Raw genomic sequence first — 21,538 nt, 5'->3', positions numbered from 1 at the left:
AACAATATTTTTAAGGATCCCAAAGAAGCGTGTTTTTTATACCCTCAGCATTTATGCTAACGAGGGTATATACACTTTCATACCGGCAAAATGTGCCTCATCGAAATAATGGTTTTATACCCCAAGTGTGTTTGGACGAAATGTGTTTCCGACAATTTGGAGTCGATTTAGCAATGTCCGTCCGTCTGTTTGTCTGGCTGGTGCGAACGATAACTCTCAAAAGGATGAACCGATTTGATCCAAAATTTGGCCTTGGCTATATTTTGTCCAAACTTAGTTTAAGTTCGAAGATGGGTTATATCGGTGAACTCCTTCCGGTACCTCTCCCACATAAGTTCGAAAATGTTTGGAAAATTTGTGCGCGCGATAACTCTTAAAGGGATTAACCGAATTGGTTCATACTTTGCACATCGTACCTCCCACACAAAATTTCGGAAAAGTTCAGTTTAAGACCAGCTCTCGAATTGCTTTGGTTATTGTTGTAACAACTTGTATTCACGGCTCCCCATACGGCGGTACAAGTTTCATCAGGGGCAAAACCATACGTCCTGAGAAAGTGCCACAAAATTCTGAAAAGGCCCTAAATACATTCGATCTGTCCGTAGATGAAAGTTCCAATTCACTTATGCTGAGGGAATATCTTTGTCGGCAAAGCCGATTGATACTTTTTTACCTGTTAAGAATAATTTAAAGGCTCCAAAGGAAGCGTGTATTTTTTAAAAATATTTTTAAGGCTCCGAAGGAAGCGTGTGTTTCGTCCTAAAAAAGAGCCTTTATAAACGACCAGAACGGAGACTTTAAAAACTACCAGAAGGGAGTCTTTATAGACGAAGTGAAGAGAGTTTTTATAGATTCCCAGTATATAGTATTTATAGCAGGCCAGAAGGACGCATTTATGAACACCAGAAGGAAGTCTATATAGATCGCCAGAAAAAAGTTCGTTCGTTTGTATCGTATAATGTGTAGTAGGCAAGCAGAAGTCTTTAAAGACAACCAGAAGAAGACAACAGAAGGCAGTCTTTGAAGATATCAGAAGAAAGGCGTTATACCACCAGAAAGGAGTCTTTATTGACAGTAGAAGACAGTTTTTGTGGACGATTTGCTGTTTTTGTAGATACCAAAAATGAGACTTTATAGAACATCAGAAAGGACTTTTTGTAGACGGCTTGTAATAGACGATCACAAGGAAGAAGGAAGTCTTTATTCGTGGCCAGACTACAGTCTTTTTAAACTCGAGGAGGGAGTTTTTGTAGACGACCAGAAGGGATTTTTTGTAAACGTCCAGAAGGGAGTCTTTATAGGCGATCAGATGGGACTTCATAGACTACCATAAGGTAATTTTCATAGGTGACAAGAAAAGAGTCTTTATTGACCACCAGACAATTAGAAGGGAGTTTTTGCTGGCGACTCGATAGGCTATTTGAAGATCATCTAAATAGAAGACAATCCGATGGTGTTCTTAAGCAAATGGCTATCGGAAAATCTCCTCACATTCACGAGACCTTCTTATGTTCAGAACCATCTGAAGGTCTTCTCACAAGGCCTACCATCAGGTTGTCTTTTTTCGTAGAATACCATCCGAAGGTCTTTTCAAATAAAATATCTTCTCACACTTTAGGCCACCAGAAGGTCGTCTCACCTATAACACTATCCGCAGGACTTCTCACACAGAAGACCACCCGAAAGTGTTTTCAAACAGAAGGCCACCAGAAGTCCTCCTGACATCAAAAGGCAGAACATCCAAATGTCTCCTCAAACAGAAAATCACCATAAGGTCTTCCTAAAAAGAAGGTAATTGTATTAGCCAACAACGCGTGTTGCCAGTCTCCATTAATTTTTTTTTTTGGAAAGTTTGACAGTTTTTGTCCTTAACGTACTCAGGGCAGTTTGTCATACGACCTTGTGTTGTGTTGTTCACAGTGACTTAAAAAAATCACTTTGCCAAAAAATGGAATTTTCTTGTGAACATATTCCTCCGATCATGTATGTCGATAAAGGGCCATTCCATAGCAATATAAAAATACTGGTTTAATGAATTCAATCGTCGCCGACACTCACCAAAATACGAACGTCGTGAGAGTAGTCCAAAATCGGCTGTTGTTCCAGAAAAAAATTAAGCCATGCGTGAACGGATAATGCAAGATCACTGTGTTTTATACCATGAGATAGAGGCATCCTTGGACATTTCATCCACCAACATAAATTTGATATTGCATGAACACATGGCCGAAAAAAATGTATTTTTATACCTTCCACCATAATGTGGAGGATATAATTAAATTTGTCATTCTGTTTGTAACACATCGAAATATTCAGCGGAAACCCTATAAAGTATTATATTTTTGATCAGGGTAAAATTCTAAGTCGATATTACCATGTCCGTCTGTTGAAATCAAGATACAGCTCGAAATTTTTAAGATATAGCTTTTTAATTTGGTATATAAGTTTCTATTACTCCTAGGATATTTGGTATTGCAAATGGGCTATATCGGTCCAAGTTTTGACGTAGCCCCCATAGCACGGTACCACCCTATTTTCGGTATTTTGAAAATTTGAAAATTTGGTACTTAGTCCTCGTTTGGGTTATTAAACTTTCCCCCACAATTTTGTCGGTATAGGTCATATAGCCCCCATAGAACGGTACCCACCGATTTTCAGTATTTTGACGGTTGTGGCCGCAATAATCCACCGAAATTTGGTAGGGTATTAAACTTTCCCCCACAATTTTGTCTGTATAGGTCTACGCCTTCATATAGCCCCCATAGAACGGTAACGGTAAGGTTGTGGCTGCAATATTCTACCGACTATTGCGATATCTCTGTTGTTTTACCACCTACGTCAACCTATTTTACATCGTTGTAAAGGTGATATTTTCTACTATCCTTGCCTGGTTTAGCTTTTGATATACCTCTTAACGAAACACAGATATTGGATTTGAAATAAAACGTTGGCCTTTTCTCCAAATAAGTTTTTGTCCATTCTAATCCCTGAATATTATCCGACCATCACCAAAATCATATGCTTCTTCCTCTGTGGGACCCCCATTAACCCCCAAAATTTCGTTACTATCCGATCAAAATTGCGACCCTTTATAGACGCTGACATATTTGCTTTGAAATACTTTGCATCATTGTAAAGATGGGATTTTTACTTTCATAGTCATGCTTTGCTTTCGGAAGCTCCCCAACAAAAGCTGTGATGTTCGTCATTATAATTAAAATCGCAAAAATGAAAATTTGGTTTGTATTAGCGACTACTGCGATATCTTCGTTGTTTGTTTACTGCGATATCTTCGTTTCTTTCATTAGCAGGTTTTGCTTTTGATATACCTCTTATAGATCCGGAGATATTCGATTTGGCTTTTTCTACAAATAAGTTTTTTGCCCATTCGGACTCCTGAATATTATCCGACCTCCGGGTCCCTCATCAACACCCAAAATTTGGTATGGGTCTACGACCATTATTTCGATGAGTTACAAACTTTTTGGCCAAAACCAACTTATAATACCCTCCTCACATAGTGGTGTAGGGTATAAAAAGGCGTGGTCAATGATTTTCGTCGCCAAAAGATGCTGTTGAAGCGTTCAAAACCCATGTTTTGGAGGTGTCTCAATCGGAGTGGAAAAGTGCTTCAACAATTGGTTTGAGCGCATGAAAAAGTATATAAATCATGCTGAAAACTACTTAAGAAAACAATAAAACTATTTATACCCTACACCACACTGTAAAAAGGGGTATTATGTATTTGTGCATTTGTATGTAACATACAAAAGGAAACGAAATAGACCCATAGTTCCTTTTGGGGATATACATTTAATCACTTTCTGAGTCGTTTTATGCATATCCGTCTGTCCGTCTGTCCATGTATTTTTGTTCGCATTTTTTCCGATTCAGCTGAAAATTGGGGACTACAATTTTTTTGGCCATAGGAAGAACGCTATTGCTTTTGGTGAAAATCGGTTCAGATTTGGATATAGCTCCAATTTTGATGCTATTTGGAATGTGTGACTGAATTCGGTCTGGCAAATTTATTGCCAAATTATATCGAAATCAGTTAAGATTTGGATATAGCTCCGATTTATATTTTAAATATTCACAGTTGAGTCGGGTATTATATAGTCGGCTCCGCCCGACTTTGACCCTTTCCTTCCTGGTTTTGATGATAAATATTTGCGTTTTCATTGTTAGACCAGATAGTTATCGTGCAGCCCTTATATACGATTGGAAAGCTTTTTGTTCCTATAAAAAAACTGAAGGAATGTGGCGAAATCCCTAAGATTGTTTTTCTGACATTTAAAACCAAAAATCTGAGTAAAACACATCTTGACAGTACTGTCTATTTGAATCTAAGAATCTTTAGAGAGCAATCATTCTATGACCAGAAGGTAATATTTAAAAATACTTTGTAGAATACTAACTCTTTAAAAGTTTAATTTAACTGCCGCCCACTCTTTTATTGTTTGGTAATGAGATGATGGCCTATACACATTTAACCATGAATTGTTGAGGGATATCCATGTTTTATTGCTCTCACATACGTCCACTTTTAACGACAAGTACGCCTGCACATTTTATGTGTGTGTTTGGTCTAAAGTGTAGTTTATATTAACGTTCACAATCCGTATCACATTTTAACACATGTACAACATTTCTGACTCCCATTTGGAATGTTGATAATTGGTAGCTGGAGAAATGTAAGTAAATGTTGGATTTATTGCTAAACGGCAGCCGATTTAAGGGCCTTCATACGCCCAAATTATTAGGAAATACTTCATGACTGGTGAAGATTTTTATTGTCAAGTAATAGAGTAGTTTATAAGTAATTAAATGATGTCGTTAATAAATAAAGTGATGTCTGTTTAAAGCAGTTTCTAGATAAGCGGAACATTGTTCGGTAGACTAGCAGAAAAAAGTCATTATATATTGATGACCGAATGGAAGGCCAATAACTTCTGTTTACTTCTTTAAATTAAACCAAAAGGAAGTTGCTGCTATTTTCCATCTGAAAAGGACATCACAAATAAGTTGCTATGAGCGTGTGTAGTTTGAATTTTATATTATGTAACAACACTTAAATTTTGGGTTAATGTATCCTCATAAAACCAACTGAAGCAAATATAGAATCAGACATTTAGTTTTAAATGTCAAGGTTCAGACATAAGATGTCACTACGATTGTGTCTGGCAATGAAATTTACATGATTACCCTTTTCATAGGAAAAGGCCTTCCTTTGAAAGTAATTCTGTATTCCAGCACTGAAATCGACAATTCAGGGATGAAGAATTTTAATGTGTTTGTTTGTGTGTGAGTGGAACATACCGTGACATATGTCACTGGGCAAAAAGTGAATTTGTCGAAAAAAAAAACTTTTACAACAATTGCAATAACTAAAGCAGCAGTGGTAACAACCACACCAGCCTTATTAACTTTTACCATAAACACATCTAAACCTCTGCTGTCCGTTGTACAAATAATAAAAAAATAACAGCAACAGCAAAACGAATGAGCAAAATAAAATAAAAAATCCTAGAAATGTTGAATTGAATACAATTTTTATTTGCGAATGACAAATTGCAGGAAAAGTAACAACAAGAACAGAGGAAAAAAAATTCCAACACAATGAACATCTATCTATCCACTCGTCTAGTTGATGCCTGACAATGATTGCAGGCAGCGGGGTAGACGGAAGTGACAGATGTACATTTATACGACTGCATACTGTGCCTCAAGAATATCCGACTATTAAACAAGCACCCGGGGTCAACCATTGTATCTGCAGAAATTGTTCCTTATGGCAATGGATTCATATCCAGTCAAATGTAATAATGAATTGCCTTCAATGGAATAGACACACACATACTCACAAGGATTCATACATTGACAGCCAGCATTTTAGGCTATTGTCTATTTTTAATTGAATTTTGGCAATGATGACCTTTGATGATTTTCGGTAGCCTTCAATGATTGCCTCCAAACAAAAAAGATGTGAATGTTATTGGAATTGTTTCTTAAGGCGATTAATTTTTCACTTTCTGTGATTATTGCCAATCGTATTTTGAACATTCACTGCTCACGGATTTGTTTTATTTCACTTTATTGTTTGTAGTTATCCAATTTTCTTTAATTGTTGTTTTTAGGAAACACACATTCGTTAAAAATGTTTTTTTGTAGAAGAGAGTCTTATAGACGTCAAAAACAGGAACGGAAAGGGAGCAGGAAGTAGACAATTATGAAAAGAAGGAAGACCTAGAAAAAGACTAGAAACATAAACAGAGGCAAGTCCATACCCAGAAAATATTCCATTATGAAACATGTGCGTGTAACTACTTATTAAGCAAGTTAGAAGTTATTCTAAACGGCAAAAATTAAGCTAAAAACCGTTAAGATACGCTGGGCCGAAAGTTGTATACCCTCCACCATAAATAATTTCCTTTCCTGTCCATAATTGTAGGCGCAGAAGGTTTTCGACTACAGATACCCCAAATGCCAGCATAGGGTCAGAAAATGTATCTAAAAATGTCTTCAATCGGGCGGTACCTTTATATGGAGGCTATATAAAAGTGAGGACATATATTGAAAAATTTTGGTTGAAAAGTTTTGTGTGTAGTTCGGTCAACAAATATAGCTAAATTCGCCAAAATACCGAAAATCGGGAGTTACCGTTATATGGAGGCTATACCAAAACATGGTCATATGTTTAAGATTTCTGTTGGAGAAGTTTTATGAGCCTTAAATGTCAAATTTAGTTTGGTCAAAAATTTTAGCAAAAATCCTCAAAATACGATAGTTCGGTCAAAAAAAAAAAAAAAGCTTAAAATCGCGAGGTACAGTTACATGGAGGATATACCAAAACATGTGTCTACGTTGACAACTTTTGGTGGAGGAGTTTTCTGACAAAAAAGTAGCTAATATCTTAAAAATACCGAAAATCGGGAGGTACCGTTATACGAGCGCTATACCTAAACATGGATCTATGTTGACAATTGTTGGTGGAGAAGTTTCGTGACTTTTCGTGACTGCAGGGAACATCAAACGTCAAAGTACGGATAGTTCAGTCAAAAAGGTAGGAAACAACCTCAAAATACTGTAAATCGGAAGGTATTGTTATATAAGATTTATACCAAAACATAGGCCGATATAGCCCATCTTCGAACTTGACCTGCCTGGAAGAAAAATATTCGAGAGCTTTAGCTTAATTTTTGTAGAATGTTTAGAACAAGCGGACGTGGCTAGATCGACTGATCGAGAATATATATTGTTTATAGAGTCGGAAATGATGATAAAGCCGTCTAGTACAAACTCTGAAACTCTAATTGTACGAAAAATTTAAATCGAAAAATTGGATCGAATTTATCCCTTTGAAAAAAAAAACAAGTAAGAAAAGCGTTAAGTTCGGCCAGGCCGTACTTTTATACCCTCCACCACAAACTGTATTGTAGTGAATAGGAACAATTACCAAATTTCAGTTATTCCCATTGAATATTGTGGCTAAAAATTTCAAAATACCGAAAATTGGGAGAGATCTTTCTAAGCGGGTATATAAAAAGATGGAACAATACCGGAAATTTTCAGGTGGGAAGTTTTATACCATCAACGGAGATTAAATATTAAATTTCATCCGTTTCGATGGGATATTGATGACACAACCTTAAAATAAAGTACGCCTCTATGGGGGTTATTTGAAGAAAAGGGCTTATACTGATAATTCTTGATAATTCTCTTATGCAATATTTTATACGCCCATAGCAATTTAAATACTAAATTTCAGTCATATCGGTGGTATATTAAGGCCACAATTTTGAAAATACCGTAAATCGGAAGGTACGGTCCTATGGGGGTATTTGAGGACGTCGACCTATACCGGCACATTTCGGCTGGAATGTTTCATACCTCTATCAAAAACTTATGGCCTGTTTCTCTAAGACGATTCGAATTCAAATTCGTTCGAACTACGACCAAACTTCTGTCATTTTCAACAAATTTAATTTGATTGAATACACAAATGAGTCAAATATTTTTTAACAAACAGAAGTTTGGTAGTAGTTCGAACGAATTTGTATTCGAATCGTCTTAGTGAAACAGGTCATTAATACCAAATATCAGCCATTTTGGTGGAGAACGACTTATACTTATCCAGAAAATCGGGAGATACCGTACTATGGGGGAAAATCGGGCGGTGCCGTTCTATGGGAGCTATATGAAGACGTTGACCTATTCCATTCGGTGTTATAATGAGGCTAAACCCTTCAAAACACCGAAAATTGGGATGTACCGTTCCATAAGGTGTACATTAAAGCGTGGACCGATACAGATAAATTTCTGGGAGAAAGTTTTGCATCCCAAAAGAGGACGAAATATCAAATTTTAGGCATTTTGGTAGTATAGTATAGCTAAAGCCTTCAAAAGTACCGAAAATTGGGAGATATCGTCCTATGGGGACTATATGAGGGCGTGTGACCTATACCGACAAATTTCATATAGAATGTTTTATACCCCAAATGAAGACTAACCACCAAATTTCAGCCATTTCGGTGGAATATCGAGGCCACAACCTTCAAAATGCCGAAAATCGGGAGGTACCGTCCTATGGGGGCTATATGAAGGCGTGGACCTATACCTACAAATTTCCGGTGGAAAGTTTTATACCCCCAACGAAGACTAAATACCAAATTTCAGCCATTTCGCTGCGATAATGAGGTTAAAACATTAAAAATACCGAAAATCGGGAGATATCGTCCTATGGGGTTTATATCAAAACCTGGACCTATATAAACATTTTATGGTAGAAATATTTCTTAGCCTCTGGAAACATAAAATACAAACTTACGGTGGAGGTTATAAAAATGCGGACATTTAATGAGAAACAAAAGGCTATCTTTTTTATTTAATTTCTAGTTGGAATCGAGCTTAATGACTAATGATGCAAGTGGAAAAGGAAAGCCGAAGATTCGAACCCACACAACCACCACTATGTTACATGCATGCTTCGCGATTGGCATAGGCTTCTCTGTCATCGAACTTTTCTTCTTTCAAATGCATTCTTTTGTTTTTTACAACAACAATGGATATTTGTCCATTTAGTTGTGCTTTCATGACAAACGCTTAGCGCTGCCTTTGAAAGAAATGAGTTTGGCTCTGAACGCTAACACGCTGTGACAACAACTTTTTTTGTGTTTTTTCAAGGACGCGGATTCAAACACAAGTCTGGCTCAGATGATTTTATTTATTTGCAAATTTTGTCTTTTTTACATCTGTAGTATATGAACAGTTTTAGTAACGCAGCTGGGACCAATTTAATCTCAGAATGTCTTCACTAATATAGATCACTTTTGTTGAAACGCATCCAAGCAAAGCTATGATATTCGTCAGTACAACTCCAAAAAAAATGAAAATTGGGATGTACGCCATCCTAATTTACATCATATCTCCGCTTCAAGTAGGAGTATTCCAAAAGGAAAGCCCTTCAATGAAAGAAAAGATCACCCTTAATCTTTTCTTCTTCCATTGACGGGCTTTCCTGTTCGCAATACTCCTACTTGAAGCGGAGATATTCGCATTAGAATACAACTTTGAACTTAATGTGCTTCTTCCTATCTAGGAACCCCATTAGCCACCAAATTTTCGTGGTGATCCGACAAAATTGTGACTTTTAGCGTGATTACAAAAAATTGGCAAAATGGGATTTTTTACTACTTTTCCTATTGGAATACCCTAGTAGAAGCGGTAGATATTCACATTAGAATAAATCGCCACATATGTACGTCTCTTGCCCATTCCGACCCCTGAATATTATTTCGACGCCTCCAAACAATAGTATGCTAAGTCGACTTAGTATAATTTCGAGTTCTATACATATTTATATTTAACGTCCTCTATCAAAATTTGGTAATGATCGGACAATCCGAACAGAAGTTATAAACAAATATTGACTTAGCATAGTATTGAAGTTCAAAAAAATTTCCAAACTTTGAGAGCTTCTCCTGCAAAACTCACTTTTTAGACTTAGCATACTATTATTTGGAGGTGTCGATTTGAGCATGGCCAAAAGCAATATGCTTTTTCCTCTGTGGAACCCCATCAACCCTAAAAATTTCGTGACTATCAGATCAAAATTTCGATCGGTAGCGTGATTACAAAAAATGTAAAAACAAGATGCTTTACCGACTTTTATGATATCTCCCTTGTTTGAACACCTAACCCAACCTACTTTGCACCAATGTAAAGGAAATCTTTTTTCTTCCATTAACGGTATCTCCTTTTGAAATACTCTTACTAGATGCGGAGAAAACCTTGAATTTTCTCCTCATACGTTTATTTCCTATTCCCACCCATGATAATATTCATCACTAAAATCAGTAGGCTTCTTCTCTTCCAGGACTCCCATTAACCCCCGAAATTTCGGGACGATCCGATCGAAATTTCGAACTGTAGCGAGATTACAAAAAAACTGGAAAAAATGGATGTATTACCGACTATTGCGATATATCCGTTATTTGGCCACCTACGACAACCCATTTTAAATCATTGTAAATATGGGATCTTGTAAATATGGGATATTCGTCACTGAAATTAAAATGGCAAACATGAAAATTTGGGTTTTATTAGCGACTATTGCGATATCTTCGTTGTTTTACCACATACTACCACCTAATTTACATCGTTAGAAACGTGATAATTTCTACTTTCATTGGTTTTGTTTTTGATATGCCCTGAGATATTCGCTTTGGAGGAAAACTTTGTCTTTTTATACCTATAAATTGTTTGCCCATTCCGGCTCCTAAATATTATCCGACCATCACCGAAATCAATAGGCTTCTTCCCCGCCGAGACCCTCATCAACACCCAAAAGTTGGTGACAATCGAATCAAAATTGCGACCTGTAGCGTGATTACAAAGTTTATATGGACAGAAGGACAGACGGACGGATGGAAACACAGATCGACTCAGCTCGGCGGGACATTCATTTTGATATATATAACTATGGGTCTACGCCCATTATTTCGATGCTTAACAAACTTTTCTTCGAGCTAAAAGGCAAAATTTTCAAAAGGTTATCTAATTTTCATGATTGTGGCAGGAAACTAAAAATATCCTAAATGTATACTGAATTACACTTCTACATTTAATTTGAGGGGGGAAAGGTAAGTGAATTTTTTATTGATGTTTTTTTTTTTGCTACCTCTAAGGGATTGTTTTTAAGCCCAACTAAATTTGTGAGCGGTCATTCATCACAATCACAAGTTAAAGCTCTGTGGAACAAAAAATTGAACTTGCCGCATATATCTGATAAATCAATATGTGCGAAACTAAAAAAACTTCTGGGCGAGTAGAAATAAGTAAATGTAGGTTCCGTAAAGCAACTATTTGACATCACCAAGGTAAAAGGTCACACATGTGGAAATGAGAACAAAGGAACACATGCTTATGTCAATATCATCAATCCATCCAACCGAAAGATGACAATGAATGACACTTCAGTCAGAAATTCACAAGGATATCAGCTTCCTTGTTCTTGGTAAACACGCTTTATCTGGAGAAGTAAGACATGTACTTTACCGACAAGCACATTGAGAGCTGTCCTGTCCTCCATCTACCCATATAAAACCCGCAATCACGCAATAGGTAACAAATTTTATTGGATCGTCATGACATAAACGGTGTTAAGCGTCTCAGAGGGGAAGAAGCTCATTTATGCTGGTAATAGTCGGATAATATTAAGGGGTACAAGCAGACCCCGGTCCTTTTATGGACTTTATGCTGGACAATTCAAAAATATGTATTTTCAACCTCACTTCTTCGGTCCATTATCAAACCGAGAAAAATTTCAAATTTATCAACAAATTTTACCATTTCTTTTCTCTTAAGGACTTTGTTGGATTTTTCGACCATTGATGCTGTTTAGAATTTATTATCGTTCATGTCCCCTATCTTTATCCTAAAGCGATCTAATTATAAAAGTTTTAAAAAACGGTTATGTCGAATTATCCGGCTTATTAAAACTTATATGTTTTAGTTTTTCATGGCTGATGCACCGTTGAGCCTCACCATTTAAGGAAATTTGTAAATTTATATATCGTTTTTCTTGATCGAGGGCGCAACCATCGTTGTCTCGCAAATTAATTTGCCAACCGACGCGCTCATATGTTTAAAAAATATAGCGATTATTAAACAGTAGGCCCACGAAATTCGTCTACAAATATATAGCATTTTGGACCACGGGACATTCCTGAACATTTTCTGAAAATTGCATGAAATTAGGTTCGGTAGTTTTGGAAAAATTATGTATTGAAAAGAGTGGGCGTTGTTATCAGTTTTCAAAATATAACATATGTAAAAAAGCGAGCATGGTCCGGTATTTTGGCTTCAAATATGTACCTAGGGTACACACAACCCCATTGCCTCCCAAAATTTACGCTGAAACCGATATAACCATAAGTTTGGCATATACATATAGTGTTTAAAAGAAAGGCGTGGACAGGTACCCCACCTCCTCCGAAATTAATAAAATATACATAACAACGGCAAACATTGAGCTTTTCCTGCAAATTTAATATAACATATTTAAAAAAAAAAAACAGGCGTGGTCGAGTCTTTAGGACTCAAGGAATTACCTAGATTGTTGATTAATCCGTAGTCCGTAATTTTTACAAATATAGCGTTTTTTAAAAATATCGCATAGGGCCTGTACCCCGCCCACTGGAATTCAATAAAATATGTAGCCTGTTTTCGATGGCCATCCCTGTACTTTCCCTGATAATTTCAAAAAAGTCAATTCAGTAATTTTTGCTGAAAAAATTTATATTGAAAAGGTGTGCGTGGTAACCAAGCAAAATGTTAGATGCCAAAGATGCCATTCAATCATGGGTGAGAGTTATCTTGCATGTCATCTTCTTAGCATCTTCATCGATGAATTTTATATGAGTGTGGACACCAAAAGATGGTATTCATTTTTGGATCCAAAGCATGTCATTTACACCAATGCTTTGACATGTCTTTTTCACCAATGCTTTGGCATTTTCACCAACCCTTTGCAATGACATTATCATTACGACGAGAGTTTTAACAAAGTTGGTTGCGATTTCGAGTCTCCGACAACATCAACCCTATTGTAAATAATTAATCTTATATATTTAGAAAAATGTGTATAAATAAAAACAAAAAATTCATCTCTATTAAATTGATGGAATAAGTTCAAATGCTGAAGAAAAGATCGGGTCTATCACGGCTTCCTTTGCATGGGTTCAAATTGAAAAGATCGGATATTTCACGACTTCGTTTGAACCATTGCAAAAGATGCCATAAAATCAGGTCATTGCTAGAAAAGATATGGCGTTTCTTTAAATATGATAATCGACAGTACCCCAACCCCTTCAAAATTCAAGAAAATGTGCATGCCTGAAAATTTCAGGAAAATCGGTTCAGTAGTTTTGTAGATGTAACATATTTTAAAAAGGGGGCATGGTCAAGCCTCTTCGTCCTCAAAAAAATAGGGTATAGGGGAAGCACCCCGCCCCCTCCGAAACTATATTTGTAGCCTATTTTACCCGAAAGGATATCCTTGTACATTCCCCAATAATTTCAGGAGCATTGTTTCACTAGTTTTTGTACAAAATATTTAAATTGAAAAAAGTAAAAGTAAAAGTGGGCATGGTCAAATTTTCTTTGCTTAAGACCTAAGTTGGGCTATGACGAACATTTCAAAAAAAAAAGAATTATCCAAATCGGTCCAGCAGTTCTCAACTGATGCCATTACCAACGAACGACATTTGATTTTTATTTATATAGATTTTATTTGCGTATGGATTTCTTAAAGAATACGTATTCAATTTTGATTGTATGTATCTACAGGTTCAATGTCTTTATTGCCTGGAAAATATAGCACCGGTCAGTTGTAAACTATGTGGCCAATCGACTGAATTTGGCAACGCACACGCAGCTGGAGTCGTCGGCGAGACCCCACGTGTGTAGATGTTCCATTGTTCGGTCTGTTGAAGAGCGGAAGCGATTTAACTTACTCCATGGATTGCGTGGTAGATCGAATTCAGTTAATCTGTTTGGTGAGTTGAAAAGACGACTGCTAAGGCCCAAAGAGTTCCACTGTGATAGGCAAGCAGTCTGGGTATTGACATTTTCACTGTGTAATTGTTAAGCTAGTATTAACACACTTAGCACCGAAAATTTTTGGTTTGAAAACTTAAAATGAGGCTTTCTACGCATTTTTAATAAATACATTTTTTTCTCTAAAACGTAAAGTTTTCCTGTAATGTGATGAAGAAAATACTCTTACTATACTCCTAACAAATCCCTGACTTTATATGAATGTAACATTAATGATTAAATTTTTATCGCGTATTTAAATTTTTCATAAAAAATCGAAAATTACAAAAAATCAATTTTTTCAATTCTTTGCGTTTTTGGCCAATTGCATGGAAATGCATAAGCCAAATGAAGCTTTATAAGCATGGAATGACAGATAACAAAGAATACTATAACAAAACGCAAAAAACACACAAAAATGTGCGAAAATGTCCGAATTTTACGTCAATTTTTGCAACCATTTTTAGTGTTACAAATGGAATAATTCGAATATTGGAATATGGATGGAATATTTTGAATTACAAATGGAATAATTCGAATTACAAATGAAATGTTACAAATTACAAATAGAATTCTCGAATTACAAATTAATTGCCACGAATTACAATTAAAATGTTTCGAGTTGCATCTGGAAAAGGTTTATAATCATTTGATTTCAGATGCCGACTTCCCGTTGATGATTTAAATTTTGAGGAGAATACGTTTTTTCACAACTAACGCGAGAAGCGTTCAACGATGTTTCTATATTTTATAATTAATAGTTTTTATTTATTTTTCTTTCTAAAAGTGTGACTCTGTTTCTTTTATTTGGAATTTTGTATGTATCCACGCGTCTTTTGCTGCTTTTGTGTTTGGTATTTCTATGCACTTCAATAAAAAAAAAACCACCACAATTTATAAATGTGTGTGTATGTTTCTGTAGATTTTGGGTTTGCATTTTATTTCATCTAAACAATTATTTGTTTGCACCCAAACAATTATTTGTTTGCACCCAAACATATATTTGTTTGCAGGACCCAAACATATATTATGTTAAGGACTGGTTGCAAACAAATATATGTTTGCTGCAAAATAGGTTTGGGACCTATGTTAGAGAGGCCTTTTTTCTTCCGTGTGCAGACTTTTTCCATTTTGGAAGTTGTCTTATTTTGAGTGTCAACCGCTTTGGTAGATACCAAGGCCACTATTCCCACATTTTAGTTGGTCACCGTAGGATTTAGAGCTTTTGGACCATTATGTCAGGAAGCATGGACTTGCCCAGGAAAAACATAATATCGCTGTAAATAGCACCTTCGGTGGGAATTTTCAAAGGATCCTCGAAGAGCCCTTAAACTGCACTTAAGCAAGAATGTCGAATTTTGTGAATTAGGTACCCGATATTGACCCTCTTGCGCCTTGATGTACGTTTGGAAGACATTTTACGATGTGCCGATAGGAATCTAGGACGTTTGGTCCATTATCTCAGGTAGTATGGAGTTTATAGATTAAATTAATTGTATCACCACTATCTTAGTTGCAATCAGGATGCCATAAAAGCATCCTTACCAAAAGGAGTGACATTTCAGAACTTCGTTTTTACCCATGAAAACAGGAAATGACATCACGACACTACTTTGAATAACTTCAATGTTTATATGCTTATGTGTGGAATATAATACTATGAGGACATTTCTCCAAAAAATCTTAAATTGTCATCCTTAAAGCGATAAATCGCAAATACCCGTTGGAGTGATATTCCACAATGTAACATTATATCTTACAAAAAAGAAAAAAGAAAATATTTTACAATCATGAAATAAAAATCTTTATCCATCCATACTTACTTTGTTAAATCGTCTAAATTCATTACACTCGGATAACATTGAAATAAGATGCGATCCGATTCCGGTATATACATCATTTGACCCTGTAAAGAAAGAAGATAACCAACAGCAAAGGCATGAATGTCAAGTGAAAAACAATAAATTCGTCTTTGCATACAAAGTTCATAAAAGCTATTCATAAAATATTTAGCTGTTGCTCCCAATGCAGATAGCATCTTTTCATTTTATTACGCCTTATTTCTATTCAATTATTTGGCAGTATAATGAAATGTTGTGAAAGCGAACGAACGAACGAAAAAACACACTTTCAGCTGCCACCTAGAAGTCTGCACGGCAGAGGTTCATAAAGTGAAGACAAAAGGAGATCAAGTCATAAACCACATTGCCTTGTAATGAAAATCATGGGAAAATCTTTATATTCTTTTCTTGTTATTATAAATGCCCTTTGTTTAAACTCCATACTGGTGAGCACACACACCCCCCTCATTTCGCTGACGGTAATTTCACAATCTCGGAAATTTTGCGGTAGTATCGTCGATTGGCCATAATAATAAAAATAATAGCAGAATACATTTTGATATATAATCAAACATAATGTGGCATTAAATTTTATGTAGATTCCTATAAAAAAATGTTCTGCTTCCACAGAATATTTAAGGCACAAAATAAACCACATATATTTTTTGTTGGGTCTATTATCTTTTGGTTTCTTCGAAATTTCTTATGGTTGGCAGTAGAAATATGGGCTATAGAGTTACCAGAAAATTTTAAGTAGCAGATAGTATCAGATATCCTTTTGATTTTGGAAACAAGCGTCAACTCACACGATATAATTTATCATTAGCGGAATGATGATTTTGCTATTTCCAATTACTTAGGTATTAAATTACACTGTGAATTTTGGGTGGTGGAAAATTCCTATTGGAAATGAAAGCCCTTGGTGAGTATATACAGAACCCCGAAGGACAGATTCGCCGTGCGTCGAACTTTCGCGATATGGCGTGATGAATATTTTGCTGGAGACCCTAAAAGCCATCTGGAATCAGCGTTATATCTCTGTTCACTGTTGTTTAGGCATATATTTAAGATGACATGTCTTCAGTCAAATCAAATGAGGATTTTTTTCGTAGAACATTTCGACCTTCTAACTCGCTTCCTTCAATGTCCTTTTCGTCCTTTATTTCAAGAACCGTAATAAAAGTGTCACAAGATGACATTTTTCAGCTTCGGAATATTCTACAAAAATGTCGCTCGGAAGATTTTAGGTACGGTTCTTAAAGACATAAAATCGATAAAATCTTGTTTAAGCGGTCGTTTTTCACCCGAATCTTGCTCAGACAGCCCTATATCTATTTGTTTCAATATATTATTGTTAACCTATTGATGACCTAGATTTCTCACAGTCATTAAAACTGTTGTATCTCGTTTTGCTAAGCACGTTAATTTCATTGTTTTTTGGAATAAAGATCCGGATATCCGAATTATGGAACCGTATATTTTGATATTAAAACCGAATTTGTATCCGGTTTTTATGAACAGAATTTGTATCCGGTTTTTATGAACCGATTAACCGTATATGTATATCATTAGAATGCTATTAAGATTGTCATTCAGATATGATTAATATGCATTATACATTTTAAGCGGCTTTAGTGCTGGAACAAAAAAACCGTATTTTTTAGCCGTTTCTTAACGTTTGTAAGGATACATTTCTGTGCGTGAAAAAAATTATGATCATGACCTGGGGGGTGGAAAATTCTTTTTGTAGATGAAAGCCCTTGGTGAGGACATACAGAACCCTGAAGGGCAGATCCGCCGTGAGTCGAAACTTTGAGTTATGGAGGGTTGAATTTTGGGATGGTGACCCATTATTGCAAGCGTAAAAAGTTACGTAACTGAATTTCAAGTTGGTTTAGGGTTCTACTGGGACAGTATGTGCTAAGTCAAATCAATTTAAGGCGATTTCTGTAGAAGATTTAGTGTCTTACTCTTATCCTGTTTTGTTGTTTATGTCCTTGTTGTGGAAAAAGGTATAAAAATATACTTTAAAGAAAAGGAAAGATGCAGTTTCGGGGTTAAAATATTAAAACAAAAAAAAAATTCATTCGATTTGGCTAGAGCATATCACGAAAATAATCTTACGCCGACATAGCACATATTGTTCCAGTAGAACCCTAAACCCACTTGAAATTCAGTTACGTAACTTTTAACACTTGCAATAATGGGTCACCATCCTAGAATTCAACCCGCCATATCGCGAAAGTTCGACTCACGGCAAATCTGTCCTTCGGGGTTCTGCATATACTCACCAAGGGCTTTCATCTTCAATAGGAATTTTCCACCCCCAGACTTTGAGCTCCATTTTGCTGCACAGTGTTATCAATACACTCCTTCAGAACGAATTATAAGATTTCATTAAAATTAGCTTATCGCGGGGGAATAATAACTTCCAGAGGAATGGAGACAAAAAAAATTGTGAACATAGGTAAAGGTTTTCATATAGCCCCCTTATAACTGTACCGCCCGATTTTTGGGATTTTGAAGATTTAATCCATATTTTTATCAGCAAGAGTTGCTGTGGTAGTTGCAGCCATATTGTTGTTATTCGGATTTAAGGAAGCCCAATTTAATTTGTTAAAGAAGAATTACTCCCTCCATTTTCTTCAACTAACTCACAAAATAAATTCGAAAAAATATTTTTTCTTACAAACATTTTTTTTTAAATTTGCTCAATATTTTAAATTTTTTTTTAAATTTGCTCAATGTGGAAAGGGTATTATAAGTTTTTCATATCTCGACGAGATAAAGCGATACAACGATGTGTGTCCGTCCGTCCGCCCGTCCGTGTATCTCTAATTATTTATATGTTGCCTGATCTCTTAACCTGCGTTAGGATCTACAATTTTTCCAGTATACTTTCACGTCTCTTGAAAGAGTATCTTTGTTTACATAATTAATTCTTATTCGCCGATAGATAGTGCAAAAGTAGTGGAATAGGGTATCACATGGTCGGCCCAGTCCGACTATAATCTTTTCTTACTTGTTTTGTTTGTTTTTGGTATAATAAGCGAACCGCTAAACAGATTTGTAACAGCTAGAATTTTATTAAAACATGAATTTTAAAAAACAGACTATCATCTTATTATTTTTTTCTTATTTTCCGCGAAAATTTACAACATTTTCACTATATTTATGGGCCCCTCAGTACTCATATAGCACGCAGCATAATGAGTAGCGCTTTTTTTAAAATTTTTTCTTATTATCCAAATTGAAATCGCCATAACTTTTGCCCGCAATAACCGAAATTTGTATCCCGAACAGATTTGAGAATAGGAATTTTTTCTCAATCCATGTACCAAAAATCGTTCATGTAGTTTAAATTTTTTTTTTAATTTTTTTTTTTTTCGATGGAAAACAAAAAGATTGTGTCTTCTTCATATCGTCACCATAAATGCCGGAAGACGTAACCCACATGAAAATCGAAATTGGTTTTTTGATGGAATCTGATACATTAAGCTAAAATACATGCTCTGGCAAAATTTGAAGCGTCTTCGTTTAAAAAATAACCATCCTGTTTGAGAAATGCCAATTCATAAAACACACAAGGCGTAACCCACATTATTTGAAAATTAAACAGCAGTACAAACAACTTAGTCTTTAATTTTTGCAGCAATTATAATGTCAGAGGGAGGGTATATTGAGCTGATTACGGAAGCGCATAATTTTCTTTGGGGCGGATACGGTTATCCGGTTATTTGACCCGAAAGTCCAGATTCAAAAACCGTGTTAGACCCGGTTCTACTGAACCTATTACTACAAAGTGGGTGTCGTTTGGAAGCTTAAAGAAATACCTATCATGGCGTGGTTATTTTAACCGGTTCGCCTCTTATGCGGGCTTATTTCTCCATATGTTTAATTTGACTTTCAGATGACGATATCTTATGAATGGTGATTCCGTTTTAAAAATTATAAAGACCATTCTTGTTGCTAATTTTTAAATCTACAACTTTTACTTTAGGCGGTTTTTGTAACCCGAATAACTTTTTGCACCAATATTCAGATTTGTGGAAATTTTTGATATTTCCCCTTATACCCATGTCATAGCCAGGTTTGGTAAAATGTCGAAAGTTTTAATAAAAAAGTGATTAAGTGTCTAATTGAAGATGATGTCTGAAGACCGACCTATGCCATGATTTAAATAAACCTTCAAAGAACAACAAAAATATGAAAACAATATAAAGTAAACGGACAAAAGTAAGTGGTTATTTTGAAGACAAATGGCAACAAAAACTGATGTACGTGACAAGTCTTATGAGACGTTGATCCGAAAACGTGTATATGCTCAAAATTTTCGTCGGTCTAACACAAATATGTTTTTTCAAGACAACTACGATTATAGTGTAAGTTTGCCGAACAATGTTCTTATCAACCCGTGTTATAACATATATAATGTCTTGAGATTGGATTAATTCAAGTGATTTTAATGATATTCAAATAGGTCCAGAGAAAAACGCAACTTTTCTGTATTGTTTACTTATGCAAATAGACAGGAGATCCAATAAACTGCAACCATTAACGTTTGATCTTAGCGATATAATCTATTTTAAAGCTGATATAAAAGATTACATGACAGACTCTACCACAGACAATTTCCGGAGATTTTGAGGCAGTGGGTCCTCCTTAGATGTACGCACTGAGGCTAATTTCCAAAAACGGAATTTCAGCACCTGCTAGACTCAAAACACTTAATTCCAAGTGATTGCCATTACATTTATGGCAACATTCCTAACGTTAATAACGTTGTTTTGCTTCTCCTGTAAAGTTTTAGTTTTGTGGGTTACGTCTTCCGCCATTTATGGTGACGATATACACTTTGATACGACCAAAAAGGTGCCTTATCGAAATAACGGCTTTAGACCCTCAAGTATGTTTGTACGAAATTTTTTTCAGAAATTCTTTCCGTCTGTCTGGCTGGCGCACGATAACTCTCGAACGGATCAACCGACATTTTGAGCGATTATCCAATTTTGCTGGATCCAACGAGAAAAATCCATTTTTGCGGCCAGGTGTTCATGCAATTTCAAATGTTAGTTGGTGGAAGAAATTAATTGAGATGTCTCTATCGCACGGTATACAACATGGCGGTATATATCATTATCCGTTCACGCGCGTCTTATTTTTTTCTGGCACAAAGACCAATTTTGGGCGACTCTCACGACCATCGTTTTATTGGCTAGTGTCGGCCACAATTGAATTCATTAAACCAGCTTTTCATAATGCTATAAAATGACCCTTTATCAGCATACAAAGATTTAATTTGATCGATGCACTCTTGCCGTGATTATCCAAGTCGGACGATTATCCATGATCGGACGAAAAGGTTCACAAGTAAATTCCATTTTTTTGCTATGTGATTTTTTGAAGTCACTGTAAACAACGCAACCCAAGTTTGTATGATAAACTGTCCTGATACGTATAGGTTAAAGACTGTCAAACCGTCCAAAAAAATTCAAATGACGCCTGTGTTGCCTAAGCCAGATAGTTTTCCTGCAGCCCTCGTTTGACAAACTGCTACTGATTTCTTCATTTTGAATTCTATAATTGCTTTTGTTATTTCC

At 35.8% G+C, this 21,538-nt stretch overlaps 1 protein-coding gene across 16 annotated transcripts in view; it reads right to left on the bottom strand.

The window, feature by feature from the left end:
• Positions 1–21,538, bottom strand: part of Gycbeta100B (guanylate cyclase soluble subunit beta-1-like) — a 649,167-nt gene that overhangs the window by 285,424 nt on the left and 342,205 nt on the right. For all 16 annotated transcript variants that reach the window (XM_073959955.1, XM_073959950.1, XM_073959949.1 and 13 more), the window contains one exon: positions 15,921–16,003. In XM_073959955.1, the coding sequence (XP_073816056.1) occupies positions 15,921–16,003 (83 nt within the window). The remainder of the gene's footprint in view (positions 1–15,920; positions 16,004–21,538) is intronic.

The sequence above is a fragment of the Musca autumnalis genome, unplaced genomic scaffold (genome assembly GCF_047663935.1).
Source record: "Musca autumnalis isolate F117 unplaced genomic scaffold, ASM4766393v1 scaffold_1, whole genome shotgun sequence".
NCBI lineage: Eukaryota > Metazoa > Arthropoda > Insecta > Diptera > Muscidae > Musca > Musca autumnalis.
This window is presented reverse-complemented; position numbering and strand designations above follow the sequence as displayed.